Genomic DNA, 14,832 nt, shown 5'->3' with positions numbered 1-14,832 from the left:
TTATCTATATTATTAGATGGCACATGACATTAATCTAACGGTTATATCACAAAATCCAAAGGCTGAGATTTGCTTTGATTTTTGACAGAATTTCATTTATTGATCTGATCACATCCCTATTTGTGCTGATGTTCAAGAACACATTTTATAACTTTATTAGTACGAATTTTTAAAATAAAATAATCACCATATAAAAATTTCTGAGTATAAAATATTTTTAGTATATTTTCTTGATATTAATCTAAAAAAGTAACAAAGATTGAAAATTAATTATTGAACTAATTAAATCTTTGACATAAAAACAAAGTCCTGATTATCAAATTTAATAAAATAAATAATACTCCGTACTTGATAGCTTAATAAATAATTTTACCATAAAATTACTACTACTATACTTAGAAATTTTCAAAATGGTTAACTATCCATGAGCCCCCCACGACATCATGTAGGCATGTCGATGCCTTCCTTGTAGTCGTTAATTCATGGAATAAAGGTAAGTAAACAAGTGGATTCTCATGAATACTAGTCATCGTTTTTTAGATGAAAACACATAGTATAAGGGTAAATAAGTACATTCTTACATTACATATATTATCGCTTTTCAAATGAGAATGCATGTGACCAAAGGCATTCTCACAGATACTAATCGTCGCTTTTATAGGAGAACTCACATTATAGAGATAAAGTGGACTAATAACTTTTTAGGCGTACTTTTCACAAATGAGTACAACATTTATTTTGCACTACTTATGTTTCCTATTCATTTAGCTTTTCATAGAATAGACTTTACACAAAAATTTAAAGCCTATCATCAACATTCAAGACCAATCCATTAACTATTCAACTTTAGTTCACGCAATTTTCATATAAAATGGTTAAACAAAATTAGAGATACACCTCACGCAATTTTCATCAAAATTAGAAACTGAGAGAGGTTGGCGAGGAGAGTAGAGAGAGAGAGAGAGAGAGAGAGAGAGATCCAATTCCGCCGTCTGTTCTTTACGCCGTCGCTCGTCAAGGTCAGTTAGATATTCACCGATATTTTTGCGCTTTTTTTCGATCAGCACATGTGCGGATCTATTAAATTCAAAGTCTCCGATTGTTAAATTAGCTGAAATACTGTTTTCCTATTCTAAGTATATTTCGATTTTACATTTCGATGAATTTGATGATCCTTCATCTAGAGTTTTCGGTATCCAATCGCTTTATGTTTTTGAAATTATTTGCGCTTTTGATCGATCATTTTATTATATTCAAAGTTTCCGATTGTTAAATTAGCTGAAATGCTGTTTTCCTATTCTAAGGAGTATATTTTTGTTTTTATATTTCGATGATTTCAACGATCCTTCATCCAGAGTTTTCTGCATCCATTCTACGCTATGCTTTCTTTCTATCATTAGATGTGTGGATTTATTTGTTTTAGGAGGAATTTAAACTTTCCGAATTCCGATTAATAAATTAGTTGCGATGTTGTTTTCCTATTTCGTATATGTTCTATATTTATTTTTCCGGTGGATTTGTCCTTCCTTCATTCAGAGTTTCCTGTGCTTCTCTGTATCAATTTTACTGCGTGCTTTCTGTTTTTTGCGCTTCTATTCGATCATCACATGTTTGGAACTGTTTGTTTTAGGAGGAATTCAAATACTCCAATTATTAACTTAGCTGCAATGTAGTTTTCGTGTTTTGAGTAGTATATATATTTTATTTTTATTTTCGGTGGATTTATGATTAATCCAGCCTTCATTCTGTGCTTTTCTGTATCCATTTTACAAGCGTGGTTTCTGTTTTTTGCGCAACAGATTTACAGTATTTGTTTTAGGAGGAATGCACACATTTAATTTGCTGCAATGTTGTTCTCTTATTTTATTTTTATTTTTCCATGTATTTATCTACCATTCATTAGAGTTTTCTCTACTTTTCTGTATTCAGTTTTAAGGTATGCTCCCAGTGGTTGTAGGATAATCGAAAATTTGGTGATTAGTTTACGATTGGAATCCGATTAAAATCGCAATAACCACTTTATAATGTTGTTTTTTCAGCTTGTAGCTTCGTCTTTCCTCTTTAAATCGCTGAAACCTATCTTCTGTATTGTGTGTCTGAGTTAATTTTGTAAATTTTTCCGATGTTATCCTCTACATTTAAATAGGTTCAAGGTTGAATCATATAAAGTTTTGAATCTATTCTCTTACTATTCACATGATCATTCCCTTGAACTTATACCTGTTACAGCAGGTCTTACTGTAACTGTTTTGTCTTCGATTCTCAATCATCTGATGATTTCTATTTGATGCGTGTGAATGCAGATGTCGTACTCGAGGAGAACAAGGTGTTTGCTAGATGCTAATTTCACGCTTGCAATTGGTGATTTCACATGGAATTTGTTCAAACCATTTTTTGGTACTCCACATTTTATGCAGTTACAGATTCCCTTCACCTTACTATAAGCGCAACAGTAGGTCTGTCTCAACGTCCCTGACTCTGTCAAGGAGTAGGTCAAGGTAGTCTAGTACCTCGATGGCTCGATTGTGTAAATTTATTGAGGATTTCTCTTTTGGACATCTTAATTCTGACTGTAATTCATGTTCAGGAGCTATGATTCCAGTGATGCTGAGAATCCAGGAAATAATCTGTATGTGAAGGAAAGGTAAACTTGGAGATCTTTGTGTCGATGAGTCCTATGTTTTCTTTGTTAACAGTAGTGCTCGGAGTTTTCCTTGAAATGTGTTGGTTATTGGCGCGTTCTGCTTATGCTTTGTGCTGTAACTTTGGTATTCAGGTCGAAGGAGTTCACCTTGTTGTCGAAACACATACAAGGGAATCGCATGGGTTTGGATTCGTGACTATGTCCTCTCTTAAGGAGGCGGAACGCTGAATCAAATACTTGGACCGATCTGTCCTTGATGGCAGGGTTATATCTGTGGAGAAGGTAGGAATTTTTTCAGCAATTTCTTGTTTGTTTATTTTCTATCTGTATGCTGTCTTATTCATGTTGTAGCTGAAGCTTTCACTATTGTATTGGATTGTTGAAGTTTCTTTGGCAACAGGGTAGCTGTGTGTAACAGCTCTTCACCAAAACTAACAAATCAAATCAAATACATCAGCAAATTCAGAGGGTTAACTATGTCATGATTTACAGAGTAGTGTCTGGTGCATTGACTGGAAACTGATTGTGGGTTATGTTTTCTTTCAGGCTAGACGATGGAGGGGACAGACACCTACTCCGGGAAAGTATCTCAGGCTGAAAACAGTTCAAGGTGAGATGATCTGTCATTGTTAAAGTGTTTATCTGGCATTTGTTTTTTTTCATGTTGTGCGTTGTCGTTCTAATACGTATGTGGAAATGGAAGTACTAAGCATTATTTTTATTCACGTAGAGTGTTGTTGTTCCCCTAGCTACTTGTCTTATTTTAGAAGCCATTTGCCTTGTTATTTGTCTGATAAGAATAGGAGCTGTAGCAGCTTCTTGCCTTGCATAAGGAGGGATGCCTCGAATCCTAGGAGCTACTCTAGAAGCATCTTGCCTTCTCGTTCGTCGAGAATCCATACTAGGAGTCCCAATGCATCTTCTTCCTCCCCATCTGTGTTGTCTAGATCCGTTAGTCCTAGGTGGTGGTAGCTCTCTTGTCGTAGAAGGGTTTTGTGTTATTTAGGTTGATTGGATTAGGCCATTAGGGTGTCCATGCTCGCTATTATGTTGCTAATATTTACTGGGCTTAAACTGTATTTACTGATTAGCTATTATCTGGGATTTTATGTTGCCTTTCCACTTGATTGTTTGAAGATGTGATAGTCATAGTATTACTTTTTACGCCTAGTATGTTGGTTATCCTCTTCGAGTTTATATCTAAATAGAACACCACATCGGCAATATATATCTAAATAGAGTCAATCGAGTTCACTACTAGTATCAATTATATTCTGAACTTCAAAATTTGTTGATTTTAGCATAATGAGAGTAATTGTAGCTAATTTATGATTTTATCTGAGTGTTAAATTAACCAATTTTATTCTGTTTTAATCAATGTATAGCAATTTATTATTCATTTTGATATTATTTATACAAAATAAAATATACTTGCTACTAATATGTTATGATTCCACTGTTTGAGTGGAATTTTGATAATCGAAATTGATAAAAAAAACAATCAAATTTTGATAAAAAAAATTGATAAGAATGATTGAGGTTGAATTGTAAGAAATAAAATTGATAAACAATTATAGGTTGTAATATATTCAATAATAAACCTATAGGGACGACCGATTTTATAGGTTAAATATAACAAGAAAATTAACAAATACTCCATATTCAATAATAAACCTATAGGGCCGTTTGATTTTATAGGTTAAATATAATACGAAAATTAACTCATTTGATTTTATGGATTGCAACAAAACTAAACCCGAGAGAGGATTTTAAGCTGAAATTAGTACTCCCTCTGTCCCATTAAAAATGAAACGTTTTCCTTTTTTGATTGTCCCATTAAAAATGAAACGTTTCCTAAAATAGAAACAACTCTATCTCTACTTTTTCATCTCTTTTACTTTATTCTCTCTTCATTAACTCACAAAACAACACTACATAAAATCCTGTGCCGGTTCCCAAATGTTGCATTTTAAGTGGGACGGAGGGAGTATCAAGTAGTGGTTTCCACAGATAAAATGTGAATAGGATATACATTTATGCCCAATATATATTTATTTTTTGCAGAAATCTAAGATATTGTAATATTGATTAAATTAGCAAAATAAAAATTTATTTATTTAATTAATCATGTTTTCTCCAGACTAATTAATTGAACATTAGGTTCATAATCAAGCTTACGAACTTGACTGGAATGAATTCATATTATTACACGGAGCTTATAAGTGCCTGTGAGAAAGTACCAAAGGCAGAATGAAAGCAACAATAAATATGACTTTAAGAAAACTAGTAATACTATGACTCTCAGAACTGATTTCTTGTGTGCAAGTATAACTAGTCATGTTGCAAGTAGAGCTTGGGATGTGTATGTTTGGAACGCTTTTGTGCTCAAGGCAACCGACACTCGTCTATCTTCCATATCTCCTTTGCATACTGGCCAATGGTTCGGTCGCTGCTAAACTTACCACTTCCTGCGGTGCTAAGTATCGACATCTTTGTCCATTTCTTTCTGTCCCTGAAACAGAAAGAAATTGGAAATTTTGAGCAAGAATGTTACTGGGCATTTGTTGGAGTTGTGTGGCAAGCAAACATATAATCAAAGCAGCTAGGATGCCATGTCCAAACAAACACATAGTCAAGCAATTAAGATTAAAGACATGTTTATTTCACATAAAGTAAAGTTAGACATGAAAAATAATTCCTAGGAAAATGAATTTTAAATATATGACTCCTAGTAATTTACTTTTCCATGTTTGAAAAAATATCACGATATTAAATTTTATACTATTTGATTTGACAAACAAAAAAGTATAGTACTAATAAAATTTTAATAATATAATTAATAATTTTAAGAGATAATGATAATAATTATGATGCATATATTAAATAATTAGGTTAAGATTTTCTTAATAAGTTATTAACATCATATTATTGATATAATAATAAAAATAGTTATTATATCATAATTATCTATTAATATTATAACTGAATAAATTCATAATTTAAAATTTTAATTAAGGCTTTCTTGATCAGTTATGAATTTATAATAAAATAATACCAATAATAAGTAATTATTATTATTATTATTATTATTATTATTATTTTATATGATTCAAAATTTAAATAACTATACTATAAACTATTTAATAAATTATTAATTATTTATATAATTAAGTATTATTCCTAATATAAATTAAAATAATACCTGAATATATAAGAGTCCTAAAAACTAGGAAAAAATACCTAGAAAAAAAAAAACTAGAAATCAGAATCTTGAAAAGTTGTAGGAATACTTTCCTATTTTAAGAATTCTACTTACTTTTCCAATTTGAATACAAAAAATAACAAAATTTTTAAATTAAGAAATTAGATTACTTTCCTAGAAAAGAAAAATGGCAAATAAACATGCCCTAAATACGGGGATAAAATTATTAATTATTGATTCAAAACAAAAAATGTCCTAATAACTGATTAACATGGTTCGATATTGGTATTAGCACTGGTTATGAGATTAAATCCATAATTGAACAATTTAACTGATAAATTCAATTTTGTAATTTTATTAATCTAAATTCTTAATTGAATAATAGTTGCTACTATTTTCTATGCTTAACTATAGCATTTTAAGATAAAATATTTGAATCTAGGATTTTTGATTCATCATTTCATTATTTAGAACAGTTAGTTATAAAGAATTGAATAATCCCCAAGAACATTTATTTTCCTATACTTCTAGATTAAATTATGCATTTTTAGTTAATCATCCCCTTTCCTAAAGTTAATCAATCAACTTAGGCAAACACATACAATTATGCATTGTACATGAAAGTTATACAGAGATGATGAGGATTTCATATGGTGGACTACATTGAATTCGGTTCTATGGGTTAACCGACAAACTGATAAGTTAATCGGCTGATTGATTAACATTAACTGGTTAACCAACCTTATTTTAATATTGGTTTCGGTAATCTTTTTCAAGCATTTAGTTATGTTATTAACCGAATCGACCGAATATACTATGTTCAATTACAGAGCATTTTATATTTGGGACCTAAAAAGACATTCACAGCTTTTTCAACAAGGACTTTTCTGAAATTAAATCAAAACAACAATTAAACTCTAACTTATACAAAAGTTAACAAATCTCTAGAAATTACATTATCATTATAAATTCCGCATATTAGTATAGCAAACATAAGATTAAAGCAAATTAGACATAAGACTAAAACACAGATATTAATCTAAAAGAAAGAGGAATAACAAAAATAGATAAAATGAATTAGACATAAGATTAAAACTCCGGTACAGAACAAATTTTTGATTCTTAAATTTAAGTAATACTAATAATTATTTGTAAAAATTACTTATAATTTTAATGTAAGATTATTTTAAAATAGCCATGGAAAAATTCAAAATTGTTTTGGAAATTGGGACTATGCCCCCACCCCAACCACCCCGCCATGTAGCTCTGCCACAAAAATGCTAGTGTAGTTCGGAAAATGAGAAACATAAGAACATGGAGAAAATGGTCCAGAGTAGTGTGAACTGTGATACAGCATGCTTGAGAGAAAAGATTAAGGAATTCTAAATCCACACTCCCGTATGATCAATTTTTATAAGTGCGTAGCCAATAGAAAAACCAATTCCCAACCCCATTTACGTTGCAACTATAGGTAATTCCGTAATTACACACTCACAATCTTTTCAGAAAAAAAAATATGCATTGCAAATTTTAATCAAAAAAATAAAATAAAAATTCCTTTCTTTGGTGGCCTACGATTACTGTTCTAATTATTTTAGTAGCTTCAATAGACAGATTACGAAGGAATTTTCATTCATTTCCTGATTCAATTAAATGACAAACATGAATTTTTCGCACATTGCAGAATATTAGTATTATAACTGGGAAGAGTTTCAGCAACTTACTTGTAAGCTTCATCCACCCTTGCCTGGGCGTCCATGTAGCTGGGGAAGTCATAACCGACAAGGAAATAGTCGCCACGGCCAAAGCCAGAGTTACCCTCGAGTGAGTCGAGCAGTGGACTATAATCGTAGCTTCCAAATGCTCCAGATTTTATGAACTGTTTGGCCTCTTCAAATCGTGGATCTGGCTTAAACTACACAGTAAGGGAAACGAAAACTACACGGTGAGAGAAACGAAAACTACACGGTGAGAGAAACGAAACATCATTTCTGGAATTCCTGAAGATGTAGAAAAGTAAAACTAACAGCTGATATACTATTTCTGGAGACATGTTATATGGTTCCATGATCAATAGACATCAGTGGATAAAAATAACGTATTTACTGAATCTATTCTAACCATTTCAAGCATTTTTTTTAGTCAGTTGCAATTAATTTATTCTTTCACCTAAGCATACTAGTTCTAGTTCTCCGATCAATGAAAGAAGCCAAAGGTTTCGATATGTTAATCAAACCAGCTATGTAGAGTTGCATTTTATAGACTGGATAGAACATGTAAAATTTAGTAGAGTGGACACGAGCATTTATTTACCAGTCCTTGCTCTCTTTCTTTACGCAACCGGGGAACTTCATCAGCTGTGGCACCAAAGAGAAAGAAATTATTTTGACCGATCTCTTCTCTGATCTCAACATTAGCTCCGTCTAGGGTTCCGATAATGAGGCATCCATTGAGAGCGAATTTCATGTTACTCGTGCCACTTGCCTCCATACCAGCTGTACTTATATGCTGTGATAGTTCACTTCCTGGAATAAGCACCTCAGCCACAGAGACATTGTAATTGGGCACAAAAACAACCTGAGATGATGGAAAATTTTGATAAGAAAGCAAGAGGGTGAAAGAAATGACGATGCATATAATAAGCCGTCAGCAGGAATACTAACACATGCATGTTCAATATTGCATATTAATAAAGTAGAGTAGAGATATAGAAAGTAAAGTGTTTGAGGTATTGTTAAAGGAGAACGTGGTCCACCTCATCAGAGAGAAATTGACCAAAAAATGAAGGTGATTAATTTGTATGAATGATCCAAAATTAAAAAAAATACAAGACTAGTGTTTGTGGACGGAGGGAGTAAGACATTTGGATGCATACTAGAATACTACATACGAAGCAATCACACTTCAGTTTTAGAGGAATTAGAGATATAGGAGGGGGCATACCTTTAAAAAGGCATTGACTTCTGGATCAGTGTTCACAACAGCCCCAACATCGCTTACTAGCTTAACAATTCTTTTAGCATTTGTATATGTTGCAAAAGCTTTTCCTCCGATCATGATGGTACGAGGTGTTGTCTTTTCACGTTCTTCTGGGCTCATCTCCTGCGTCAGAGAAACTTATTTAAAGACTACTATCAACAGAAAATTACTACCTGGATTGAATAATTTATAAGTTAGTATCGAAGAAGAGTTTTCATAGTAGCAAAAGTTCGCCTCACCTTCAATTTCTTGTACCTATAAACAGCACCCAAAATGTTTAACAGCTGCCTTTTGTACTCATGGATCCGTTTGATTTGGATATCAAAAAGTGAATTCGGGTCAATGCTAACACCAGTGACCTGAAGTACATAATTTGCCAACCGTTGTTTGCTTGCCAATTTAGCTGATTCCCACTCAGCTTGGAGTTCTGAACTGTCGGCAAACTTTGGAAAAACACAGTCAGTGCAATGGCTGATCCAGCAAGAAAGAATCCATCTAAATTATGATGATTGAATGGGAATATCATAATACATACTTGCCGTAGATTCACCAATAGGTCGAGATTATTAACCCATTGATCGGTTTTTAACCATTTGGTGATGATACTACTAAGCTCCGGGTTGCAAAATTTGAGCCATCGGCGGGGAGTTATACCATTGGTTTTGTTCTGAAATTTGGTAGGCCATACTTTGACATAATCAGAGAACAACTCAGCCTTTAAGATGTCACTATGCAGCTGTGCAACTCCATTCACCTGCAAGAAGAGAGAGGACAATGACTCAGTTCCTAACCATTTTATGCTCATGATAAGAAGTCGCAGAGTCTAAGCATCTTTATGCAGGATTGATACATAATAAAAATCATCAACGTATAACTGAAAAGCGCCGTGCTCATGCGTTGATGATTTAACATAATCGTGAATCTTATCCAGTCTTATAATATTCCAGCGCACCAGCCAAAATGATGTTGTCTGAGAATGAATTTTGTGGGTGTGACGTGATATATCGTAAATATAACTTCCCTGAGGATTCTGTTTTACATAATCCAGGTCCTTTTCAATATATGTATATGACAACACACGTAGAATAGATAATAAAACCAGCATAAAATTGAATTTAGTTGCTATTTCTAAGAAAGCTATTTGTTACATCCAATTAACCCGCTTTAATTGGGATTGTCTCTCTTGTTTAGCAGAACAGATATCATCTTAAATGGTAACTTTTGAAGGAAATAAACTTAGAAAGATATTTGTAACATCCAATTTACCCATTTTAGTTGGCATAGCTCATCTTGTTTAGCAGAACAGTTATCTTCCTGAAAAGGATTTATAAGGCCATAATGTACTACGAAAGAAATAAACTCAAGTTTCTCAAGTAAGCAGCTTTACCAAACTGAATCCCGCTTTATACATGAATGAGCAGAGTCAAACTCTTACCGTATGAGCCGACACAACGCACAAGTTAGCCATTCGCACAACTGGTTTTTGTGGGTTGCTATCCAATACACGCAGATCAGAAATTTTTCCCTCAAGCTCAGGTTTTGTTGACTGAATCAGTTTGATGAACTGCAAAAATAAGGTGAAACACTAAATTCAAGTTGATTGATGCATAGTTACAAAAAAGGATTTGGTTTAAACTATAAATTACCCTCTTATCGATTTCTTCAATAATTTCCATATGGCGTGGAAGAAGCTTCCACATGACAGCCTGTGACCATTTCTCCAGAGCCTCCGGCAGAACTGTATGATTTGTATAAGCTATTGTCCTGGAAGAATACACAATGTTATATCTACAAGTCACATCACCACATTGGAAGGAAATAACATAATTTTAATATTAAGATACAACAATAAGTTCAACCAAGCAAGAAGCACCTGTTGGTTATATCCCAAGCTTCGTCCCATCCAAGTCCCTCATCATCCATCAAAAGACGCATCAGCTCCGGTATTGAAAGAGTTGGATGTGTGTCATTCAGTTGTACAGCGACCTTAGAAGGGAACTCAGACCACTGGATATTATCTTTTCCGCCTAATCTCTCCTTAAATCTAGTAATGATGTCCTGGATTATTGATACCGCAATTAAATGAGAAGATCAACTACTTGGTGAGTATAAGCCAGAAATTATTTTCAAGGGAATTTGTCACTACTGAATGTAAGGCACTCTTAACTACTAGTATGAAATAGTGCCTGCTCAACAATATTTAAAAAACTTCTTGATTAAAAGGATCTACATACAAATGCGAAACTGGCTCACATACTTGGTAGTCAATTTTTTGAAGTAAAATCCAAAACATAAATAAATATTTACTCAAATAAAATGACATGAATTCATATATGCAATGAAAATAATGAAAGCTGGGTAAAGATGCCCCCAAAACCTGAAGTGATGCACTACACAGGAAATACTGCTGCTTCAGTCGTAAAAGTTTGCCATCTTCAGTAGCATCTCCAGGATACAGAACAGCACATATCTGGATGAATATGCATCTTGCATGAGTATACAGAGGGACTTCATTTTATAAATTAAAAAGATGAACTGCTCTCTCTTTACCTGCTGAGCCCTTGAATGAAGCAATGCTGCAGATTCATATTTTCCATCATTGAACTCAAATAAATTGAAGTCCTCAGCCCTAGCTTTGGCTTCCCAGAGACGAAGGCTGTTAGTGTTCTTTGTTTTATAGCCGGGAATTGGTACATCATATGCAACAGCTTGTATGACCTCTCCACCGATCCATTTTCGTCTAAAATGTTTTCAGAAAGATCACATGAATAGGAATTCGTGAAGAAACTAAGGTTCATTATGTCCACAAACTAATTGTATAATGGTAAAATAAGGAGCATTTGACAGTCGCACTTACGAGCCATTAGGATTGACCTCAACTTGACCGAAAAATCTTATAGGGAAGACTACATCATGTCTAGGAATTTCCCAAGGACTGAACTTCTGCATTAGTTAATCAGGAAATGAAAGATTACGATTATCCAAAAGAATGAGCTAATCTAGCATTAACAAAATTAGGATGTAGGTGTCAGCAGACCTCCAACCAATCTTCAGCGATTTCCTCTTGGCCTGTTTTGGTCATCAGTTGCTTGAATAGACCATATCTGTACCTCAAACCATATCCCCAAGCAGGTAAGCTCAAAGTAGCCATTGAGTCAAGGAAGCAAGAAGCAAGCCTTCCTAGACCACCATTACCAAGTGCAGCATCCTTTTCCTATTGCATTCAATTAAAACCAGCCTCAACACATATTGGAAAGCAAATGAGAAAAGAATATTCAGAATAAATGCTTACAACAGAAACATTCAACAAAATGAAACCTAAAATCCTGCCTCTATGCTGACAAACTGCATAATAATCATAATTGAGCTGAATCAGGAGAATCAAGTATAAAGAGCACACCACCATGCCAGATTACTCTTCTGAAAATCTTGCTGAATGGCCATATAGCTATGACAATATCTTTTGCATGCAAATGAGTAATTTCACCAACTTACCTGTTCTGTTATCTCCTCAAGTGCATAACCGAGTTGCTTCAAAGCATTAGCATATGCATCTTGCACATCTAGGTTTCCAACTGCATTTGTCAAAGCTCGACCTTGGAGATATTCCATGGATAGATAGTATGTTTGCTTAGGGTTGACTTTGTGATAATGGCTATATGTGTCGTTCCATTGCTGTAATATTGTACAAACAAAGGAATCAGTTTATATTTAAATGTAATATGACATCTGAAATCATACTCTAGAATAAAAGATATGCATTAATATAAATTCAATCGATTCCTAGAAATTTCAACGGAGGTTATGGTTTTAAGAATCTCTTGCGTATGTGAAACTAGATGGTAAAGCTCATATAATTCTTTTCCTCCTCTTCAATAAATTATCAATGAAACTTTAGACTGGCATGAAATACTGATTAATTTGTTACTTTCTGAGGTATTTAAAGAATTTGAACCCTGAACTCCTGGAACAACCACTCAAGACTGAAATACTACCTTGATCAGCTGATCACGAACACTTTCCGCCGTAGCATAGAATGCTTGCTCCGGCTCAAACTTGTAGGGAGAAAAGTGAGGGCTGTAGTGAGCATGATATTTGATATTAGACGCAATTTCAGCCGGCTCTGTGGCCTGCGGATTCGCAACCGGTGGAATCTTCTCCAAAATCTTAACCCTATCAGTCACACTACCATTCGCCTTCACTGTATCTGCCATGCCTGCTAGGTCTCACTAGCCTCTACAAAACAGGTGAAAGCAATGAATAGATGCATTCAACAAACGGATGCTGTATCATATGTTTCTTCCATCAGAAAGGTTCTTCACGTGATTTTCATGAAATCAATTCACTATCACGACAGAAACAGCAGAAATTCATGGAAACATTGCACGTCGGTGATACTCGCAAACAACACATAACCACAGTAGGGGATCCTTTCCCTGATTGAAGCCACAAGTTGAGAAAAAAGAAACGGCAATTCCATAGGTATAACGAAACAGCAAAACAGAAAAAATTCTCCGAATCATTACACGTAGGTGATACTCGCAAACAATATAAATAAAAATTGAAAACGAAACGACCATAGGTAGAAAGAAACAGCAAAACAGAAAAATTCACCGAAACATTGCACTCAGTGATACTCGCAAACAACACAAATCCAAAGTGACAAGTCGTGAAAAAATGAAACGACAATTCCATAGGTAGAAACAGCAAAACATCAAAAATTCACCGAAACATTTCACGTCGGTGATACTCGCAAACCATACTACTTTTCCAGCTCGCTTCCAATACACAACACAAATTCAAACTCACAAGTTGTGAAAAAAAAGGAAACGACAATTCCATAGGAAGAAACAGCATATTGCGATTTAGTTGAAGGAACTGCCAAAAACTTAAATAAAAAAAGCAGGCGATCTAGCTGAATATGACAAAGCAACTCTCAAATCACATAAAAAGCAGAAAAAGGAAAGCAGATTACCAGATGCTCGCTCCGAATCTGAAAGGATCGCGATGATAATGCAATTGAAACTAAACGCCTCAAATTCGAGCTATTTAACGAGTGGAATAAGAGAATTATGCGAGGGAGATATTTTAGAGAGAGAAAGTGACAGAAAGGCAAAAAAGAGAAAGTGTGTGTAACGGCAGCTCTGGTTTGTGGTCATGAGTGATTTGGTGGAGAGTGGGATTCCGAAGGTTATAAATATCAGTGAGGAGGAAGAAGACGACGCCACCTCCGATGAAATATCGCAATTGGATTTATATTAGTAGTACCTAAAGCATAACGAGCTTGTACGTTTCTAAGACCTGACTTAATCAGTCCACTAATCGTCAACCTCTTTTCAATTGAGTCTTTAATCCTCTCACAATATATACTTGAAACTAATTATTTAAACTATTGTTTTATTATTTGGTGAACAACTGAAGTATTTTAGCAGATTTTTTCAACTCAAATTAAATACTCCATATAAAAAAAGCTTGAAAATTTATTTTGGTTTTCATTTTATGATTCGTGAATGTCAAACAATAATTTTTTTTATGATTGGTAGTTAATGGCTCGACACGTGTGGAGTGGCGGTGGAGTGAGATGGCAAAAGCGCGCGCATTGTCACGAGATTTGTCCCGCATTTTGATGTGAGCTTTGAGATTGATGCATTGCTCTTAGACTAGGCTTCACTCTCTTTATTAATTTTTTTTTTATTACAAATACAATTGTCAAAATCACCATGTCATATTAATTGAGATATTTTTTGACATGAAATTTAAAAATTAGTAGTACTAGTATTTTATAAATTAAATGGATAAAATAAGAGATAATAATGTAAAAATATTGCTCCTATTAATTGATTTTTGCTAAATTGACATATCTACCTTACCCTTCAATGCAACATTATAAATTGTAGTAGGAGTACTAATTTATTGCTTAAGATGGTAAATGAATCGAAAGTCTTCCCTTCAGAAGTACTCCCTTCGTCCCCAATTAAGAGTCACACTTCATTTTTATCATAAATGG

The 14,832-nt window shown here is 33.9% G+C and overlaps 1 protein-coding gene and 1 long non-coding RNA gene across 10 annotated transcripts; one reads left to right on the top strand and one right to left on the bottom strand.

The window, feature by feature from the left end:
• The first annotated feature begins 813 nt into the window (after positions 1-813).
• Positions 814-7,978, top strand: LOC125211539 (uncharacterized). Of its 9 annotated transcripts, none has more exons than XR_016136235.1 (7): positions 815-1,019; positions 2,304-2,326; positions 2,418-2,498; positions 2,588-2,644; positions 2,777-3,113; positions 3,191-3,254; positions 7,531-7,978. It is a non-coding gene; the product is annotated as an uncharacterized LOC125211539 (long non-coding RNA). The 9 variants fall into 9 exon arrangements; XR_016136236.1 differs by having other exon boundaries at positions 816-1,019; positions 2,777-2,926; XR_016136237.1 differs by lacking the exon at positions 7,531-7,978 and adding an exon at positions 3,448-3,981 and having other exon boundaries at positions 816-1,019; positions 2,777-2,926.
• Positions 4,738-14,062, bottom strand: LOC125211538 (alpha-glucan phosphorylase, H isozyme-like). Its single transcript, XM_048111377.2, has 16 exons — positions 13,801-14,062; positions 12,821-13,061; positions 12,321-12,500; positions 11,863-12,039; positions 11,683-11,768; positions 11,376-11,565; positions 11,203-11,295; positions 10,699-10,883; positions 10,472-10,589; positions 10,261-10,389; positions 9,361-9,579; positions 9,065-9,268; positions 8,790-8,948; positions 8,160-8,423; positions 7,571-7,761; positions 4,738-5,156 (listed from the first exon to the last, which is right to left on the bottom strand). The coding sequence occupies exons 2-16, from the start codon at positions 13,037-13,039 to the stop codon at positions 5,030-5,032; spliced, it is 2,541 nt and encodes an 846-aa protein (XP_047967334.1). The 5' UTR covers positions 13,040-13,061; positions 13,801-14,062; the 3' UTR covers positions 4,738-5,029.
• Between the last annotated feature and the right edge of the window lie 770 nt (positions 14,063-14,832).

The sequence above is a fragment of the Salvia hispanica genome, chromosome 3 (assembly GCF_029641045.1).
Source record: "Salvia hispanica isolate PSC_SH4W2 chromosome 3, Shi_PSC_v1, whole genome shotgun sequence".
NCBI lineage: Eukaryota > Viridiplantae > Streptophyta > Magnoliopsida > Lamiales > Lamiaceae > Salvia > Salvia hispanica.
The sequence above is the reverse complement of the archived record's forward strand: the minus strand, read 5'-3'. Positions and strand labels throughout refer to the sequence as shown.